Below are 17,802 nucleotides of genomic sequence, written 5' to 3' on the forward strand. Positions count from 1 at the left end.
AAAACCAAAATTGCTATTTCACATAATATATTCCAGAATATAGAAAGCATGGAAAACCATTCCGATAAAGCACATACTGTTTCCATAAACATACAACACTTCTGACAGTAAACATGCATTTTTTTCCCCCACACCAAGCAATTCTCCAACTCTCTGGACCCCTGCTGAGTGTCCCACAATTTAATCCAATTCTGACACCACCTGGAGTTGGCATCAGATTCCACAAATTAAGGGCTCAGTCCCACAAGACTGTCTCTGACTTCACAGGTTGTGGCTCAGTTATAGAGAGTGCTCCCCTAGCAATGTGCAAGGCCCTGGGTACGATCGTCAGCACCACATAAAAATAAATAAGTAAAATAAAGTTACTGTGTCCAACTACAACTAAAAATAAAAATAAATAATAATAAAAAAAGACTGTCTTTGACTTCAGATTGCCAATTGCAAGACTGGGCCTTCTCTATTCTTGACCAACTGGCTATAAGTAAGGTTATTCTACAAACTTTTTGTCAGGTATGATACTTTGCTTGAATGCTTCTAGCAGAACTCAGGATAACATTTGACTTACATTCCCCAGTTTATTATAAAGAATACAACTGAGGAACAACAGATAAGGAGAGGTGCCTAAGCAAATGTATGTGAGTTGTGAGAAGCTTCTGTGCCCTCTCCACGTGCATCACAGTCCCAGCACCTCCATGTGTCTGCCTGGATCTCATTAAATCTAGTTGTTCCGAAGTTTTTACAAAGAATAATCTCTGTCTTCCTCCCCACCAGTTTGCTGGAGGTTGGAAGGTAGGGCTAAAAGTTCCAATCGTCTTATCTCTTGGTCTTTCTGGGGTAGCCAGCCCCATCCTGAGGTCTTCTAGGATCTCCACCCTAAGTCATTCATAGGCATAAACTTGGATGTGATAAAAAATGGCATCTTATGAATAACAAAAGACTCCCCTGTTACTCAGCAAATCCCAAGGGTTTTGGGAGCCTTGTGTCAGGAATTGGGGACAAAGAACAATTTTTTTTTATTATATATTTAACTTATTTTATGAGGTTGGGAAAATCTTATCACAGATATTGAATATACATAGCAAATATGTGTGTCCATATCTCAATTCATGTGTTGAAACCTAACCTAAAACAATGGCATTAAGAGGTGGGGCCTTGGGGCTGGGGCTGGGGCTCAGTGGTAGAGCGCTTGCCTCGCACATGAGAGACCTTGAGTTCAATCCTCAGCACCACATTAAAAAAATAATAATAATAAACAAAATAAAGATATTGTGTCCATGTATAACTAAAAAAATATTTAAAAAAGGGGGGGGGGCCCTGGGAGGTGATTAGATAATGAGAGCAGAACCCTTCCAAATGGTATTAGTGTTCTGAGAAAAATACACTCCAGAAAGCTAGCAAGTCCCTTCCACCATATGAGAACACAGTGAAAAGATGCCACCTATGAACCAGGCCTCCAGAAGTGTGAGAAATAAATTTCTGTTATTTATAAACTACACAGCCTGTGGTATTTTGTTGTAGCAGCCTGAAAGGCTAACTCCATAGTAAAACAAATGAACAAATAAGCGAAACCACTAAGATGGCAACTTCACTTACATAGACACAAAAATCCTAATTTTTTAAATATAAAAAATATTAATAGTAGCAAAACAGATCCAGCAGAATTATAATAAGTACATTATTTTTTCAGAATAGAAACTTTTATTTTAATTGTCAAAAGAATGCAGTAAATTAAATCTATAATGATTAACATCAGGTATGCATCTCTACTTAAAACTGTTATTAGTTTCTGACAGGGCTAAATGATATCATTTCTTTAGGCACCATCTTTGAATTTTTTTTTTTTTTACCCTGATGTACAGTACAAGTTTACTTCTTCCTTTAGGTTTACTTCTTCCTGTGGTTGTCTAGTAATGAGAATCATGTTTACTGGTCAGATTCCTTTATAACTAAAGGCTTCTAGATTCTCAGGCTGCCTGTACTACCTTGAGACCATATTTTAATATAGATATTTTTAAGTGAATCATAGTAAAGGGGAGAGACACAACCTAGAAAGCTGAAGTGTACTGTATAAACACTCTAAAGATTTTTTTTTCCAGCACTGGTAGTCAAAAACTAGACAAGGAGGCCAAATTAAGTACCAAATCACACTCTCCCGCTGCCCTCTTTTCAGACACAAAGATCTCCCTAAAAGATGAAATAAATTCACACAAATCGAGATTTTTACTTATGAGATCCCAACATCAAGTTATAGAAAGCAATTCCACTATCAAAATTATAGCTGTTAAGGAGACCTTGAGAAAAAGCAGTCTTATATTCAGTAATATGCATCTAAGTTTTCTGTCAATTTTTTTTACAAGATTAACATTAAAAAACACAACCAAATACACATATGACCCTCAAACCCCACAAAAAACAATTGGTCTTTGTTTATTCTCAGGTGACATGATATCCCACAAGTGGCAAAAGACAGGGGGGGGGCCAATGCCCCATAGTCAGTTCTTCAACTATCCCATCAATAGCTCTTCCTTTCTTGAACTACCTTCTTTTTCCCAAAAGGTAATGCTGAGATCAGTCAGAAAAGCTTTCTGAGAAGACTGGCTTGGATTTCTGGGTCTGTTCCAGTCGATTCAAGATGAATTGGCTCGTATCAATGAAGCGTTCAACGCAGTTCACAAAACAGGCCTCAGACCGACTGTCCAACTTTGGCCCAGGCTTGTCCATGCATTTCTCCCAACAAAGTCCAGTCATCTGGTGCACCAGCTGCTGGAAGCGCTGCTTCTGAGTTTCCACCTCAATGAAATGCTGCAACTTTGGGTCCACTGTGTCCAAATTGGCCACCAAGGAAGAAGAAAAGGAATCCATCCCAGTGTGACCACACTTGTGACAGGAACTCTGCGGCAACTCCAATGATAAGTAAACTTTAATCGCTGAATATAAAAATTATTGACATCAGAATAATACCTATCAAAGTAATATACTCATTAATAAATTATTTTTCTTTCTTTTTGAGACTAAACCTATACTGGTCTTGAATTCCTGGGTTCAAGTAATCTCTGCTACAATGCTCAACGAAAAATGTTTTTCTTTCTTTCTTTCTTTCTTTTTTTTTTTTTTGGTGCTGGGGATTAAACCCAGGTACTCATGTATGCTAAGTAAGCACTCTCACTAAGCTATACTCCCAGACCCATGACTAAGTATTCTGAAAACAAGATAGGGTTAGATGAGACAGCTTGATTGAAGTGAAAGTGACTTCAAAAAAGATATTTTAGATGAATAGTCAAGGTTTCTGTGAAGATGATATTGGACGAGATAAATGACCTGTGTCAAGTGGAGGCATGGGCTGTGTATAGTACTGCAGGAAGAATATTGCAAGTAAAGGAAGCAGTTGCTGAGGCTCTTCAATAGAATGGCATGTGGCATGATAAAAGGAACCTTAAGAAATAAAGTGTGCTAGTGAGGTGTGAATGAGGCAAGAGCAATAGGAGATGGGGTGAGTGCAATGGACAAGACTTTTATCATGTAGGATCTTGCAGACCATTTGAAGCATTTGCTTTATTTTTTTCTAAATAACATGGGAAGTCACACACTGCTGTTTGCATACTGTTGGAGGGAAGATCAGCAGCACGATATCTTAGTTAATTTATGTTGCTATGATAAAATACCCCAGATTGGGTAATTTATAAAAAATAGAAATTTGTTGCTGACTGTTCTGAAGCTTGGGAAATCCAAGAACAAGGCACTAGCAGTTTTGTGTCTGGTGAGGGCTGCTCTCTGCTTCCAAGATGGAGCCTTTGTTGCTGCATGTTCCAGTAGGGACAAATGCTGTGTCCTCACAAGGCAAAATAGGTGGAAGGGCACAAAGGGAATGAAATAATTCTCTCAAGCCCTTTTATAAGGGTTCTAATCCCATCCACCAGAGCAGAGCCTTCATGGTCTAATCACCACCTAAAGGTCATCTCTTAATACTATTGTACTGGAGATTAAGTTTTAACATGAATTTTGGAAAATGACACAAACATTCAAAGCATAGTACACAGAGACAGATTTAGGCAAGAGATGGTGGTGGGTGGTGAAGGTGAGAAATGGATAGATTTAGGATTTATTTTAAGGTAGAATCAAGAATAGACCTGGAAATGTGGCTCAGTGGGAGAGCTCTTGCCTAGCATGGGGGAGGCCCTGTGTTTGATCCCCAGCACTGATAACCAAACAAAAATAAATTGTTAATGGATTGGAAGTGAGGTATGAGGGCAAAGAGAAAAATTAAGAATTATTCTCAGGTTTTTGTCCTGATCAACAGATCAACACTGGGAATAGTAGAAACATTTCCTGGAGTAGGGAAGACTGGGGAGGTTTATTTGGACTGCATTAAGGTTGTAATGCATATGAGGGGAGATGTCAGGTTAGCTACTGAATGTTCCTTCCTCATAGAGTTAATGAGCTGAATTTAAGAACAGCTTAAGTTCTTAAACTTAGTTTTTTTTTTGAAAAACTAAATACTAAAAAATCCAAAAAGTTACTGGCTGATTTAATAAATTAGAGGATAGCCACAAGTGCCATTCCATTAATTTGTATCCAAGATTTCATGTTTTGTTTTGAGATGAAGATCTTGCCATGTTGCCTCCTCATATTTCTGGGCTCAAGGGATCCTCCTGCCTCAGCCACCTGAGTAGCTAGGACTACAGGTATTGCCACTGCAACTAGCTTAAGATAATACTTTGAAACTGAATAGATTATAACATAGTATATAAGGTTTGCCACCACTTTTAAAGAATAAAACATGATATATTTTTATGATAAGCTTAGAAGCAGACAGACTGGAAAATGAACGGTGGCTACCTCAGATTTTGGCGTATAGTGTGGTTTTATTATTTTTAATTGTTATTGGTAATTTTAAAGGTCCTCAATAGTCATGTTACCTTTATAATTCGTTTTTTAAAGAAGGAAAATCCACGAAGGTCTCTTTCAGCTGGGCAGTTTGCGTCTGGGTCACCTGTCAGGTGAGGGGCTTCAAGGTGATCAGGCCAAAGATGCACCAGATGCAAAGTGGGAGAGGAAGAGTGGCGTGGGGGGCGAGGTGGGCGGTCCGAAGGGCAACGCCCCTGTGGGTCACGTGCTCGCCGGACGCCAATGGCCGCCTGTGAGCCCACCTTGAGGATGGGGCGGGGCGCCGGGCTGGCGTCACCAGGACAACGGGCGTCGCCGGCGCCGTGTGACTCCGGGCTGTGGGCGCGCTCGCGGTCGTTCGGCCATGGTGAGTCTGGGTCCCGCGTGGGCCTGGCAGCCTCGCCCTTCCCCGCCCCGGCCGGGTCCTCGCGCCGCCGCCCGCTAGGCTCGGGCGGGCGGTGCCGGGGTTGCGAAGAGGCTGGGCCGCGGCCTGCGGGAGTGCTGGGAAGGGCAGGGCAGGGCTGGGCGGGCCCGGGGAGGGGGAGACCTGGGGGTGCCGAGCGCTTGTCTGCCAGGGGCCACCGCGATGCTGTGTTCTCTGCCGTTGGGTGTCTGGGTCACATCCCGGATCCCCACCCCGTGGCCCGCCGGCGTGACGTTATTTGGCCCGTGCGAGCCGGGGAAGCCACACAGAGAGGGTGTGGTTAAAAAAAAAAGAGTCTATATGAATGTTATATATATTTCTATTTACATTGCAATCTATGTACTTCTAGTCTTATTTTTATGCAGTTATATAAATGGCACATAATATGTATTTCTTTCAGATTTATCGTTCTGATAGATTTTCTAGCATGTGGAAATTTATAGTTTTGGAGAGACCCTTCTCGTTTTGTGAAAAAAAAAAAAAGGGGGGGGGGGACCTTGAGCTGGAGGCTTTTTTTTCCCCCTGAGTGCAGCACCCTCACTAAGGGATTTAATTAATCCATAATTATCACATTGTAAACGTCTTAAGTCTTTACCTTTGCTCAATAAACTTGAGAGATCGTGGACATACCACCTGTCTCCAGTAAGCTCTTTTGAAAGCCTAAGCTTCAGGGAATTGCCAGAGGTCGTGCCAGAGGTCTCCAAGTGGTGTAAAAGAAGAGAGGAACTAGACCTCCTTCTTGGGGACACGCCCTTGATGTAGGATATTTAAGGGGATTGGTAATAGGAAAATGCCTAATTTTAAGAAACAGTTTTTCCCTTTTCTTTTACCATGAGTGATTAGGTGGAGATTTGCTTTTTATCTGCAAGGGTTAGTAGAAGTGCTGATAAGCTGAGATGCAGGGTACTGCCCAAGCACAGTTGGCCTTCCCTAGATAACCTTTTTATTTATTTTATTTTTTTTCCATAACTAAGAGGGGTGTTAGTAAAAGAAAGTGATAGTCTGTACCTCTCTTGACTCTGGAGAAACAACTTCCAAGTGTGGCCTGTTGATAGCAGGAAAAAACATCACCCACAAATAACAGTAATGACATCTTCATTTTGTGTTTCTTTTGAATTAATGGAGCTGGCAAGAGTTTCAGAAAGTGAATTTTATAGAATTCTAAGCATTTAAAATATTGTATCAATTTACTTCTATGTGGTATGTGAGAAAATCTCATGCAGTTATAAACAAGGAGAAAGGAAGAATATCTAGGAATTGAATTTTTCCAGCTTTGTGAAGTCTCACATTCCTCCTGTTTCTATTTTCCTTTTATTTTTCCAGTCCTCCCATATGACCCACAGTCTACTTCACTCACTATTGTGGATTTTAGAGCTTTAGGTATTCTACCATAAAAATGTTCTACAGTACTTTTGTACTAGCGGTTGTTTTACTGAACTTGGAAATGCTTTGCTTTCTGTATATTTTTAAGCATGAAGAGTCTAACTCATAGAAGGGATTAAATTGATTGATAAAATGCATAGGTTTCTGTGGTAGGAAATGGTTAGTATTGGAGGGAGAGAGATGAAGAGGCTGCCTATGTAGTCCCTAAAACTGTTTGAGATTATATTTACTTCATTAAATGCTTGAATCTAAATGTGCCACTTTAACAGTTGATATAAATGATTATGCACATTAATTTTGGAAATCTACTTATTAGTGAAAATTTCATTTGTTTCTACTGCCTCAGTAATAATGACAATATTTGTGTATATTCTTTGGGTGAGATATTTTTTAAGTGCCTTATGTCTCAAACTTTAGCAGCCCTGGGAAGAAGATGCCGTTTCTCCATTTTAGAGATGAGGAAACAGACACAGAGTTAAAGTAACTTGCCAAGGTCACTCAGCTGATAATTGAGCCAGGTTTCAAAAGCAAGTGGTTTGTTTTAGAATCTGCTTATGTGATTATTGGATTGTTCTGTAATGTATAATGCATCATATGTTCTTTAATGTGCCATATATATGTTTAAGAAGTTAGTTTTCTTAGCAGGTGCAGTGGCACACGCCTGTAATCCCACCATTTCGAGAGGCTGAGGCAGGAGGATCACAAGTTGAAAGCCAACCTCAGCAACTTAGCAAGATCTTGTCTCAAAATAAAAAACAAAAAGGGCTGGGGATGTTGCTCTGTAGTTAAGCGCCTGTGGGTTTAATCCCTGGTACCAAAAAAAGAAAGTTATTTTTCTTTATTTAGACTTTAAGGTTGAGCAGTTGTGAATGATTTGTATTTTGGTTTTTTGGCATTGGGCTAGATGTTGTAGAACAGAGTAGGCATGCCTAACCTTTTTCATTCCTCTCTTACAAAGTTGAAATGAAAAGAAATTAGTGAAAACATATGATTAGATCAGCATTCATACTCACGGCTGTAACAACACTTAGAGTTTCTCCTGTCAACTTCAGTTCAAGTTCAGGAATTGGCATTTATTTTTGGTGAATTATAAAACAGTGTTTTACATGAAACCTTTCAGATGTGGGGAATGAAACAGTGCTTAAAATTTGAAGCACTGCCTAGCATGCAAGAGGCCATGGGCCCAATCCCCAACATTGTGCCCATTATAAATAAGTAATAATATTTTCTGAGATTTTTCCTAACAATTTTTAGATTTTAGTTTTATCTTCTGTAATTGTTACAAACAGGAGTCAAGTTGTTGCTTACATTTTAATTCACTTGGAACAAAATATATATTGGAACATATCCCTTGTTACCATTAAGGTTTTGCTATTGTTTAATATTTGTTAAGGCATGTCTATTTTTAGAAATATATAACACATTTTAATTCCTTCTACTTAGATTTTTCTCCTATTTCAGCATTTTCCTTTCTATATTTATAGTAAGGACTAGTCAGAGGTGTTGAGGGAAGACTTCACAATAAAATATTTAATTGTAGTTTTTCACATTAAAGTGATATTTTATTTCTTTCTGTGCTGGGGATGCAACCCAGGACCCCATGCACGTGAGGTGATCCTCTACCACTAAGCTATATTCCCAAGCCCCTAAAGTTATTTTCTTAATTCAGGATTTACAAACATTTTGGTCTCTGCTATCACATGGTATAGTTAAAAGAACATATATGAGAACATTAATAAGATGAGATCTTATTAATAGATCACAAAAAGCCAGATGAATCTATATGTTAATTTTCCTCTAGGGTGGCTATGAGAGGTGGGGTGGAGCAGGGAAGTCTAGGTAAGCAGAAGAGGACACTTGGGAAAGATTCTGTGGACCCAGAATCAAGGTTCAAACCCAAGCTTCCCAGTTCTGTCCTATAACTATATTTCCATTGATTTTTCCCCTGCTATCTGGTTTTTTTTTTATCCAATAACTATTTATTGTGTGCTACTGTGTGTTAGTTTCAGTTCTGGGCAGTGGGTATCCAGCAGAGGATGAACAGGAGGCTATGCTCTCATTGAACTTACATTCTGATTACAGGAAGACAGATAATAAACAATTTGATAAGGTGGTGAAAGTGCTTTGGAGAAAAATAAAGCTAGGTAAGAGAGAAAGGGAACTAGGGGAGTGAGGGGAGGGAGGAACTGTCTTTAATGTAGAGTGGAAAAGAGGCCTGATAAGGTGATACTCAGCAGAGGATATGTCATGGGACTGCCTGGCAAAAGAACAAGTTGGAAGAGGACACAAGTCATATGTCCTGAGGCAAGAATGTGGCTTGCAGTTAAAGAAAAGTCAGCTAAACTTATTGATTGCATGTGGGCTGGAATGACAGTTAAGAATCCTGAGGAGTGTCAGCTACTGATCAAAGCTGTACTTACTTGCCAACTCTTTCCCATGGGCCTTTAGTGAGTAAATGGGTGTAGGAGTTTGGAGACAGGGAGCAGAGAAAGAGCATAGAATGATCCCCCTGAGGTGGATGGTGCCTGCTGAAGGATGAAGGCAGGACTGGAAAATGGTTAAAAATCCCTTTGAGGCACTAGAGACCTTTACAAAGTATAAGGCTGGGGCTGCCAGGCATAACAAGCTGAGGGCATAATAAGAGAACTGATAAAATTTCCTCTATGGCTATTCAGGTTTTTATTGTGGACAAGGCAGTAGCCTTTCAGAAGGCAAAGTCAGGGTAAGAGGCAGAGATCTCCCCAAGACACATAAAACAGATGGTGCTACTGGGGAGCAAAGACAACTCCTCAGTTGGTAGCAAGAATGTGGAGGGAGAGAGGAAGATGGGAGGAAGGGGGTGTAGGTCTCTCACAATTCAGAGAGCTAGCAGTTATATGGTAAAGCTCAAAACTGTGGTTTTGCTGGGCGTGGTGGCTCATGCCTATAATTCTATCAGTTCAGGAGGCTGAGGCAAGAGGATCCCTAGTTTGAAGCCAGCCTCAGCAAAAGCAAGGCACTAAGCAACTCAGTGAGACTCTGTCTCTAAATAAAATACAAAATAGGGCTGGGGATGTGGCTCAGTGGTTGAGTGGCCTTGAGTTTAATCCCCAATACAAAAACAAACAAAACCCCCAAAACTGTGATTTCAACAATGCTCAGGATTCCAACTTCTCCTGAAGGTAATTCTGATTCCATCCTACAATCATTTTAGGCTATTCATGAGTTCAGTCTAACTAACATAGCAACATCTCTCAACCCAGCTCAAGTACATCGTCCTCTACCTTCATTCCCCTGGCAACTACTGAAGGTTGAAAAAGGAACTGCTTTTACAGAGATAATTTGAAGAAGGAGCTATTTTTTATGGAAGCAAATTACTATTCTTTTACATAACCATACTCTAAATTGAGACATACAAAGAAACAAAAATATGACCCCTAGTCAGGCAAGAAAAAAGATAACAGAAAGTCAGTGATGGGCCAGATGTTGAACAACATGGGTAAACAGAGAATTTCAGCAAAAGATGGAATGAACCAAGTGAAAAAGCTAGAAATGAAAAATTCTTTGATGAGCTTAGTAATGTATTGAACACAACAGAAGAGAGCATCAGAAACTTGTGAAAAGGTCAATAGAGATCATCTATATCTAAGATCTGTGGGACAATATTGAATTGTCTGATATGTACATGCTTAGTTTCAGAAAGAGGAGGGAGACCAGGGACACAAGAAATATTTTGTGAGGTCATTGCCAAGAAATTGCTAACAATAAGGGAAGACATCTTGATTTATTCAATAAGATCATCAGACCCCAAGCAGGATAAACATATAAACATACGCACATACACACACACACACAAAAAAAAAACCCCACTTGGGTACGTTGTAGTCAAATTTCTTAAAAACCAAAGATTCTTATAAAAGAAAACTTAAAAAATTACATGAAGGAACAATAATATTGATGATTGACATCTTGTCAGAAGCAGTACCCATCAGAGGATGAATTAGCTCTTTATCACCATAATGAAGTGCCTGTGGCATTTTGGCTTCTGATTCTAGGGTTTCTAGTTCAAGATTGAGGGACCTTATGACTTTGGGCCTCTGACAAGGATGGTACATCATGATGAGAGCAAGTGTTAGAGCAAATGACTCCACTCATCAGCCAGGAAGTAAAAAGAAAAAAAAAAAAAAAAAAGATGATGAGCTGGAGTCCCATAATCCCATTTGAGGGTATATCCTAAGGATCTCTTAAAGACCCTGCCTCCCAAAAAATCTAGTCTGGGGATCAAGCCTTTAACACATGGATCTGTGGGGAACATTGAACAGCCAAACTATAGCAGAGGACAATGGAATAACTTTTTAAAGTAGTGCTTTTAAAAAGCAAATGTAACCTGGAATTCTATATTTAAAACAAATGAGAAGCAGGGCGTGGTGGCAAATACCTGCTACTTAGGAAGCTAAGACAGGAGGATCACAAGTTTGAGGCCAGCCTGGGCAACTTAGAGCCTGTCTCAAAATAAGGGCTGGAGATGTAGTTCAGTGGTAGGGCACTTGCCTTGCATGTGCATGGGAATGGGTTTCATTCCCAGTCCTAAAAAAATTTTTTTTTCTGATAGGCAAAAGCAAAGACAGTTTTCTATACCAGGCTTTTATCATAAGAAATGCTTAAAGAAATTGTGTTGAAGCAAAGTAATGATAAAGGAACCTCAGATCTAAAGGAAATAATGACTTGTACCAGGAAGAGTAAATATGTGGATGAGAGGGACCTTTTAAAAAGTTCCCTTTCTGAATTCCCATGTTCATAGAATTAATATTGTTAAAATGGCCATACTACCCAAAGTAGTTGATAGATTCAGTATAATTCCCGTGAAAATACCAGTGACATTCTTCATAGAACTAAAAAGAGATCCTAAAATTTATATGGAAAAACAAAAGTTTCTGAATAGCCAAAGCAATACTGAACAAAAAGATCAATACTGGAGACATCCCAGTACTTGATTTTAAAACACACTACAGAGCCATTGTGACAAAAACAGGATGGCTTTGGCCTACAAACAAGCATGTTTACCAACGGAACAGTGTAGAAGACTCAGAAATAAATCATACATCTTCAGCCAACTGATTCTCAATAAAGGTGCCAAAAACATGTATTGGAATAGAACAACCACTTCAACAAATGGTGCTGAGAAAACTGGACATTCATTCATAGAAGATTGAAACTCGAACCCTCTCAGCTTACATAAAAATCAACTAAAAAGTGGATCAAAGACTCTAGTGGAAGACCTGAAACTTTTTATTTTTTTAGTTTTTGGCGGACACAGAATCTTTGTTTGTATGTGGTGCTGAGGATCGAACCCGGGCCGCACGCATGCCAGGCGAGCGCGCTACCGCTTGAGCCACATCCCCAGCCCCGAAGACCTGAAACTTTGAAACCACTAGAAGAAAACACTTTAAGAAATTGTCATAGGCAACAATTTCCTGGTTAGGTCACCAATAATTCAGGAAATAAAAGCAAGAAATGATGAATAGAATTACATGAAATTAAAAAGCTTCTGCACAGCAAAGAAAACAATCACCAGTGAAGAAACAACCTACAGAATGCAAGAAGATCTTTGCTAGGTAGTCAACTGACAGAAGATTAATATCCAAAATATTTAAAAATCTCAATATAAAAAATGAATAATCTGGGCAGGGACTATGGCTCAGTGGTAAAGCACTTGTCTAGCATGCATGAGACACTGGGTTCGATCCTTGGCACCACATAAAAATAAACAAAACAAAATAAAGGTATTGTGTCCATCTACAACTAAAAAAACATTCTTTTTAAAAAATGGATAATCCAATCAGGGAATGGCCAGATGATCTGAATAGACACTTCTCAAGAGAAGTACAAATGGCCAATAAATGTGTGAAAACATATAGTCTCTTTATTAACCACGATAGAATGAAACCAGACATTAAAAGCAGAAGGAAAACTGAAAAACACCGCTTATTTGGAAATTAAATACTACTCTGAAACAGTGAGAAAAAGAAAATGGAAATACTTTGAAATGGAAATGAAAAACAACATGTCCAAACTCATGGGATTCTGTGAAAGCAGTGCTCAGTGGGAAATTTATTCTTGTGAATGCCTACATTAAAAGAGAAGAAAGAAAGAAAGACATCAAATCAATAACTTTATACTTCAAGGACCTAGAAAAGATTAATTGAGACAATTTAGTTAGTTCATCTAACAGTTCTTACAAGAGCTTGGAATACAGGAGGCACTTATTAAATGCTAGTCTCTCACCATAAAGAGTCCTCAGTGACACTACTTTGAAAATAAGTGGGGCTGGGGTTGTAGCTCATGGTAGAGTGCTTGCCTAGTATGTATGAGGCACTGGGTTCGATTCTCAGCACTGCATATAAATACATAAAGGTCCATGGACAACTAATAAAAAAATTGGAAAACAAATATAGGGTTCCACTTACAACACTATTTCCATTTCTGCAGTTTGGTGAAATGTGTATTTTTTCCATTAAAAATAGCAGATATTGCTCATATACCATAAGTTTCACATAATTAAAATATAAAAATTAGTTTTAGTATATTTGACAAATTGTATGACTATCAAAACTGTCTAATTCAAGAACATTTTCATAACGCCAACCCATTCATTAGTATTCACTGCACAGTCCTAAGCAATTACTACTACACTTTTTGCCTCCCTGGATATACCTTTTTTAGACTTTCAGTGTAAGTGGAATCATATAATATGTCACCTTTGTGTCTTTTAGTAACATAGTGTCTTCAAGACTCATTCCTATCCTAACATGTATAAATATTTCATTTTATTGCTGAATAGTATCCTGTTGTATGGTTATCACATTTTGTTTACACATTCATCAGCTGATGGATGTTTGGGTTGTTTTACTTTTTGGCTATTATGAATGATACTGTCCTACTCATACAAGTTCAAGTGTTATTTGCAAATAGAATAACTGATAACTGGGTCTTACAGCAATACAGTGTTTAATCTCTTCTTTCTTCCTTCTTCCCTTCCCTCTTCCACTCCTTCGCTCCTTTCCTCTCTCTTCTCCTTCTCTTCCCACCACTACCACTACCACCACATAGGACCTCATACATGCTAGGCAAGTGCTCTACCACTGAGCTACAGTCACAATCCTTAACCTCTGTGGAGCTCTCAGATTGTTTTCCAAAGGCGACATCATTTTACATTCTCATCGGCAGTGTATGAGGGCTGGTGTTTCTCCACATCTTGCCATTACTTAGTATCTGTCTGTTTAATTTTATTTATTCACATGGATGTGAAGTATCTTGTTGTGGCTTTGACTTACACTTGCCTAATGATGAATGATACTGAACATCTTCTGTGAGTATTGACCATTTAGATACCTTCTTTGCAGAATTGTTGATTTGGAATCTTTGCTCATCTTTCAATTGGGTTGTCTTTTTATTGTTGAGGTATAGGAGTTCTTTAAATATTCTAGGTATAGATACCTTATCATACATATGATCAGCGATTTTTTTTCCTATTTTGTGTGATTTCTTTTCACTTTCTGTGCTCTTTTTGCTACCTTGATACCCTTTGAAGAACAAAGGTTTTAAATTTTGATGTCCAACAATCTATCTTCAGATTATGTCCTTTGGGTATGATAACATTTATGAAAGCTTTGCATAATCTAGCAACTCAAAGTTTTATGCCAGTGTTTTCTCCTAAGGATTAGAGTTTTAGCTCTATTTATTAAGGCCTCTGATGCATATTGAGTTAATTTTTTTTGTGTGTGTGTGATTCAGGAAGGAGTCCAACTTCATTGTTTTGCATGTGGGTATCTAGTTGGCTTGGCACCATTTCTTAAAAAGACTATTCTATTCACCATTTAAATTAATTTCCCACAAATGTAGGAGTTTATTTTTAGACTCTTTATTCAGTTGATGTATTGATCCTTATGCCAGTACTACAGAGTCTCAGTTCCTTGCTGTAGCTTTGTAGTAAAAAAATAAAATAAAATTTTAAAATTAAATTTTGTTGTTTTGAGATGGAGTCTTGCTATGTTTCCCAGGCTGGTCTCAAATTCCTAGGCACAAGTGATCCTGTTGCCTTAGCCTCTCAAATAGCCATGATTATAGGTATAAATCACTACACAGTGCAGCTCTGTAGCAAAATTTGAAATCAGAAAGTTTGAGTCCTCCATCTTTATTTTTCTTTTCAGGATCTTTTTTTTTTTTTTTTTTAAATCTATTTTGGGTCTCTTGCATTTCCATGTGAACTTTTAGGATCAAGTTGTCATTTTCAGTAAAAAAGGCAGTTAGGATTGATAGGGATTGCATATAATCTATGAATCAGTTTGGGAAGTGGTGTTGTAGTATATAACACTATCAAGTCTTCCAGTTCATAAATGTGGATATTTTTCAATGTATATCTTTAATTTTTCTGAATGTTTTATATAAGTTTTCAATATGGAAGACTTGTACTTTTGAACTTATTCCTAAGTATTTTATTTATTTAGATCCTGTTATAAATTGGATTGCCCTATTTAATTCATTTTTAGGTTGTTTTTTAATAACATAAATTTGTATATTCTGTCACCTTACTGAACTCCTTGATAAGTTATAATTGATTTTGTGGATTTTTAGAATTTTCTATATATAAGATCATATCATCTACAAATAAAAGTTGTTTTATGTCTTGCTTTCCAATCTGGATGGTTTTTATTTCTTTTTCTTATCTAATTGCCTTGGCTAGAACCTCCAGTACAATGTAGTACAGAAATATCTGAGTGTTGCTGTTTTTGTGAAAGGGTGATAGGTTTCATGAAATTAGTATCATCTTATTTGTAGGACAGTGATTGAGGCTGTTCTGATCCAGTATGAAAAACATGTAATTTTTTTGTTGATGTTGATAGAGGAAGAATTTCATAATTTTTATTTTTTGTTTCAGGTTTTCTCAAATAGTGATGAAGGCCTTATTAACAAAAAGTTGCCCAAAGAACTTCTCTTAAGGTAAGTGTAGATAAATTTTAGATAAAAGAGTTCAGGTTTGATTCAGTTATCAAGTTCCAAGACTATCTTCTTTCTCACTGAGTCCATAGCATAGAAAGACAGAATTAGCCTAACCGACTTTTTGTTTTTGTTTTATAGAATGCTGTTCAGCTTGTTGTTAAATTTTACTTGGTCTAAACCAGAATGTACTAGAGTATGTACATAGCATTGGTCTGGATTCTTTTTGTAATGTGGTAAGTATTGTAATGATCTTCAGTAGGTGCCATTGTTTTGGTATGAGTAGATAATCATAATTAATAATATAAGGAAAGATTATTGCTAAAATTATGAGTTCTTGAAGTCAGGGAGTTTTAGATGTTGTCTGATAAATGGGTTTTAAAATAAGCACAGTTGTGGTATGTTCTTACCGAGTACTTCAAATGCTGTCAGTCTCAAATATTGCTATATTTTTTTATCAATATGAGAAGTGTGTGCTAAGTGACATGAGTACTATAAAACAGGCTTTTGTCTTTCTTTCATTACTAAATATACAGTAAATTTTATTTTGGTTGTCATTTTATCAAATAAAGCTATCAACCAACATTTGTTGGGCATGGTAGCACATGCCTATAATTCCAACTTCTCAGGAGGCTGAAGCAGGAGGATTATAAGTTCAGGGATAGCCTCAGCAGCTTAAGGAGACCTTGCCTGAAAATAACTTATTAAAAGGAGCTGGGGATGTAGCTCAGTGGTAGAGCACTTGCCTAGCATGTGCAAACCCCTGGATTCAATCCCTAGTACCAAAAAATTTATCTGAGGCACTGCAACTTTCTTTAGTATTTTGCAATCACCAAAGAGATCTTATTTAGTTTTGGATGCTGTTACATTTTAATTCTTAAGAAATAATTTATATACACAATAATCTTTGAGTAACCTTTGCCAAACTGTTTGTCCTATTGCTGATGTTCCACAAAACAAACAAAAACTGGTTCTGTGATCAAATAAGTATGGGAAACTATGGGTTAACAAAACCAATTCCTTAACTACAGGACTTCTTAGAGACTTAATAGGCTAATGTGTGTGGTGATATTCCCGGTTGGGTGGTTGTGGCATTTCAAACTTACCAACAATGAAACCCTCTTAATAGTCCACAGAAAAATTTTTAGGAAATGCTGACATACAATAAGAGATGGACTAAATGACTCCACGTCCTGGCTCTACTCAATCTTTTAAAAACATTTTGGGAATGAGTGTGAATTTTCTTTAAATATTGGGAATAATTCCTTAATCTCTTCCTGAGTTCACCCAGAGTCACTCTGTAAATGCCAGATTACTCAACTTTGCTGTCATCAGTATGCTAGACTTTTTACCTTGAGTCAGAAACAGGGTGAGAATTTTAGCTTCTTTGTGGCAGTGATCACATTTTGGGGGCTTCGGAGTATCTGTCATTAGTCATCAGATGTTGTTTGGCACTGTTGTTATGAGCTCATTCTACTCAGTTAATAAAGAAGAAAATTAACTGACAAAGGATTGTATGAAAATGATCATATTATATTCTAATAAAAACTATTTGGATCAGAATATTCTTTGGCATCTTAGACCATTTTAAACTAAGAAAGTGATGACAAAGAAGCAATGTATAAGAATGTGTGTTTATCATACAAACCTGCAAGACCTTGGTCATGCACAATAAACTGTTGGAATCAATGTGGCTAAGTCAGGGTGCACAAATTGTCTGTACAACTGCAGGGGACACCACCCACAGAGACTATAATATGGACGATGTCCCCTAGAATTATGCATTGCTTCCAGCCTTGTTGTGAACATTTTTCTAGTACAGGCATCAAGCTGCAAATATGAATATTGAATTGTTACTCTGGGGAATCATAACCAGCTCAAGCAGATAGAGTACTAGTAATTCAACACTAGGGTGTGATTCAGCTCCACCTGTCTCATAAAAGCTGCTGCTATTTGTGTCTCAAGTCTACTATTTGAAATTGTTTCCCTTCTGGTTTAGTTAGATTTTAGTTTATTTAGCCATGGAACATTTTCTGTTTATACCCAAAAAGTAAAATAAATAAAATAAAAATAAGTAATTATATCTCTTTCTGTAGTAGTCTGATTTCTGAACTGTATTCTAAGGAATTTTGGTG

General features: G+C 37.7%; 1 protein-coding gene and 1 pseudogene across 1 annotated transcript in view; one reads left to right on the top strand and one right to left on the bottom strand.

The window, feature by feature from the left end:
• Positions 1–2,568: 2,568 nt before the first annotated feature.
• On the bottom strand, positions 2,569–2,862 carry LOC114090039 (mitochondrial import inner membrane translocase subunit Tim8 A pseudogene; annotated as a pseudogene).
• Positions 2,863–5,175: 2,313 nt separating this feature from the next.
• The window catches only part of Fbxl2 (F-box and leucine rich repeat protein 2), a 90,163-nt gene continuing 77,536 nt past the window's right edge, over positions 5,176–17,802 (top strand). The window contains exons 1-2 of the mRNA XM_027932158.3: positions 5,176–5,251; positions 15,609–15,670. Of these exons, the coding sequence (XP_027787959.1) occupies positions 5,249–5,251; positions 15,609–15,670 (65 nt within the window). The 5' untranslated portion in view covers positions 5,176–5,248. The remainder of the gene's footprint in view (positions 5,252–15,608; positions 15,671–17,802) is intronic.

The sequence above is a fragment of the Marmota flaviventris genome, chromosome 1 (genome assembly GCF_047511675.1).
Source record: "Marmota flaviventris isolate mMarFla1 chromosome 1, mMarFla1.hap1, whole genome shotgun sequence".
Classification (NCBI taxonomy): Eukaryota; Metazoa; Chordata; class Mammalia; order Rodentia; family Sciuridae; genus Marmota; species Marmota flaviventris.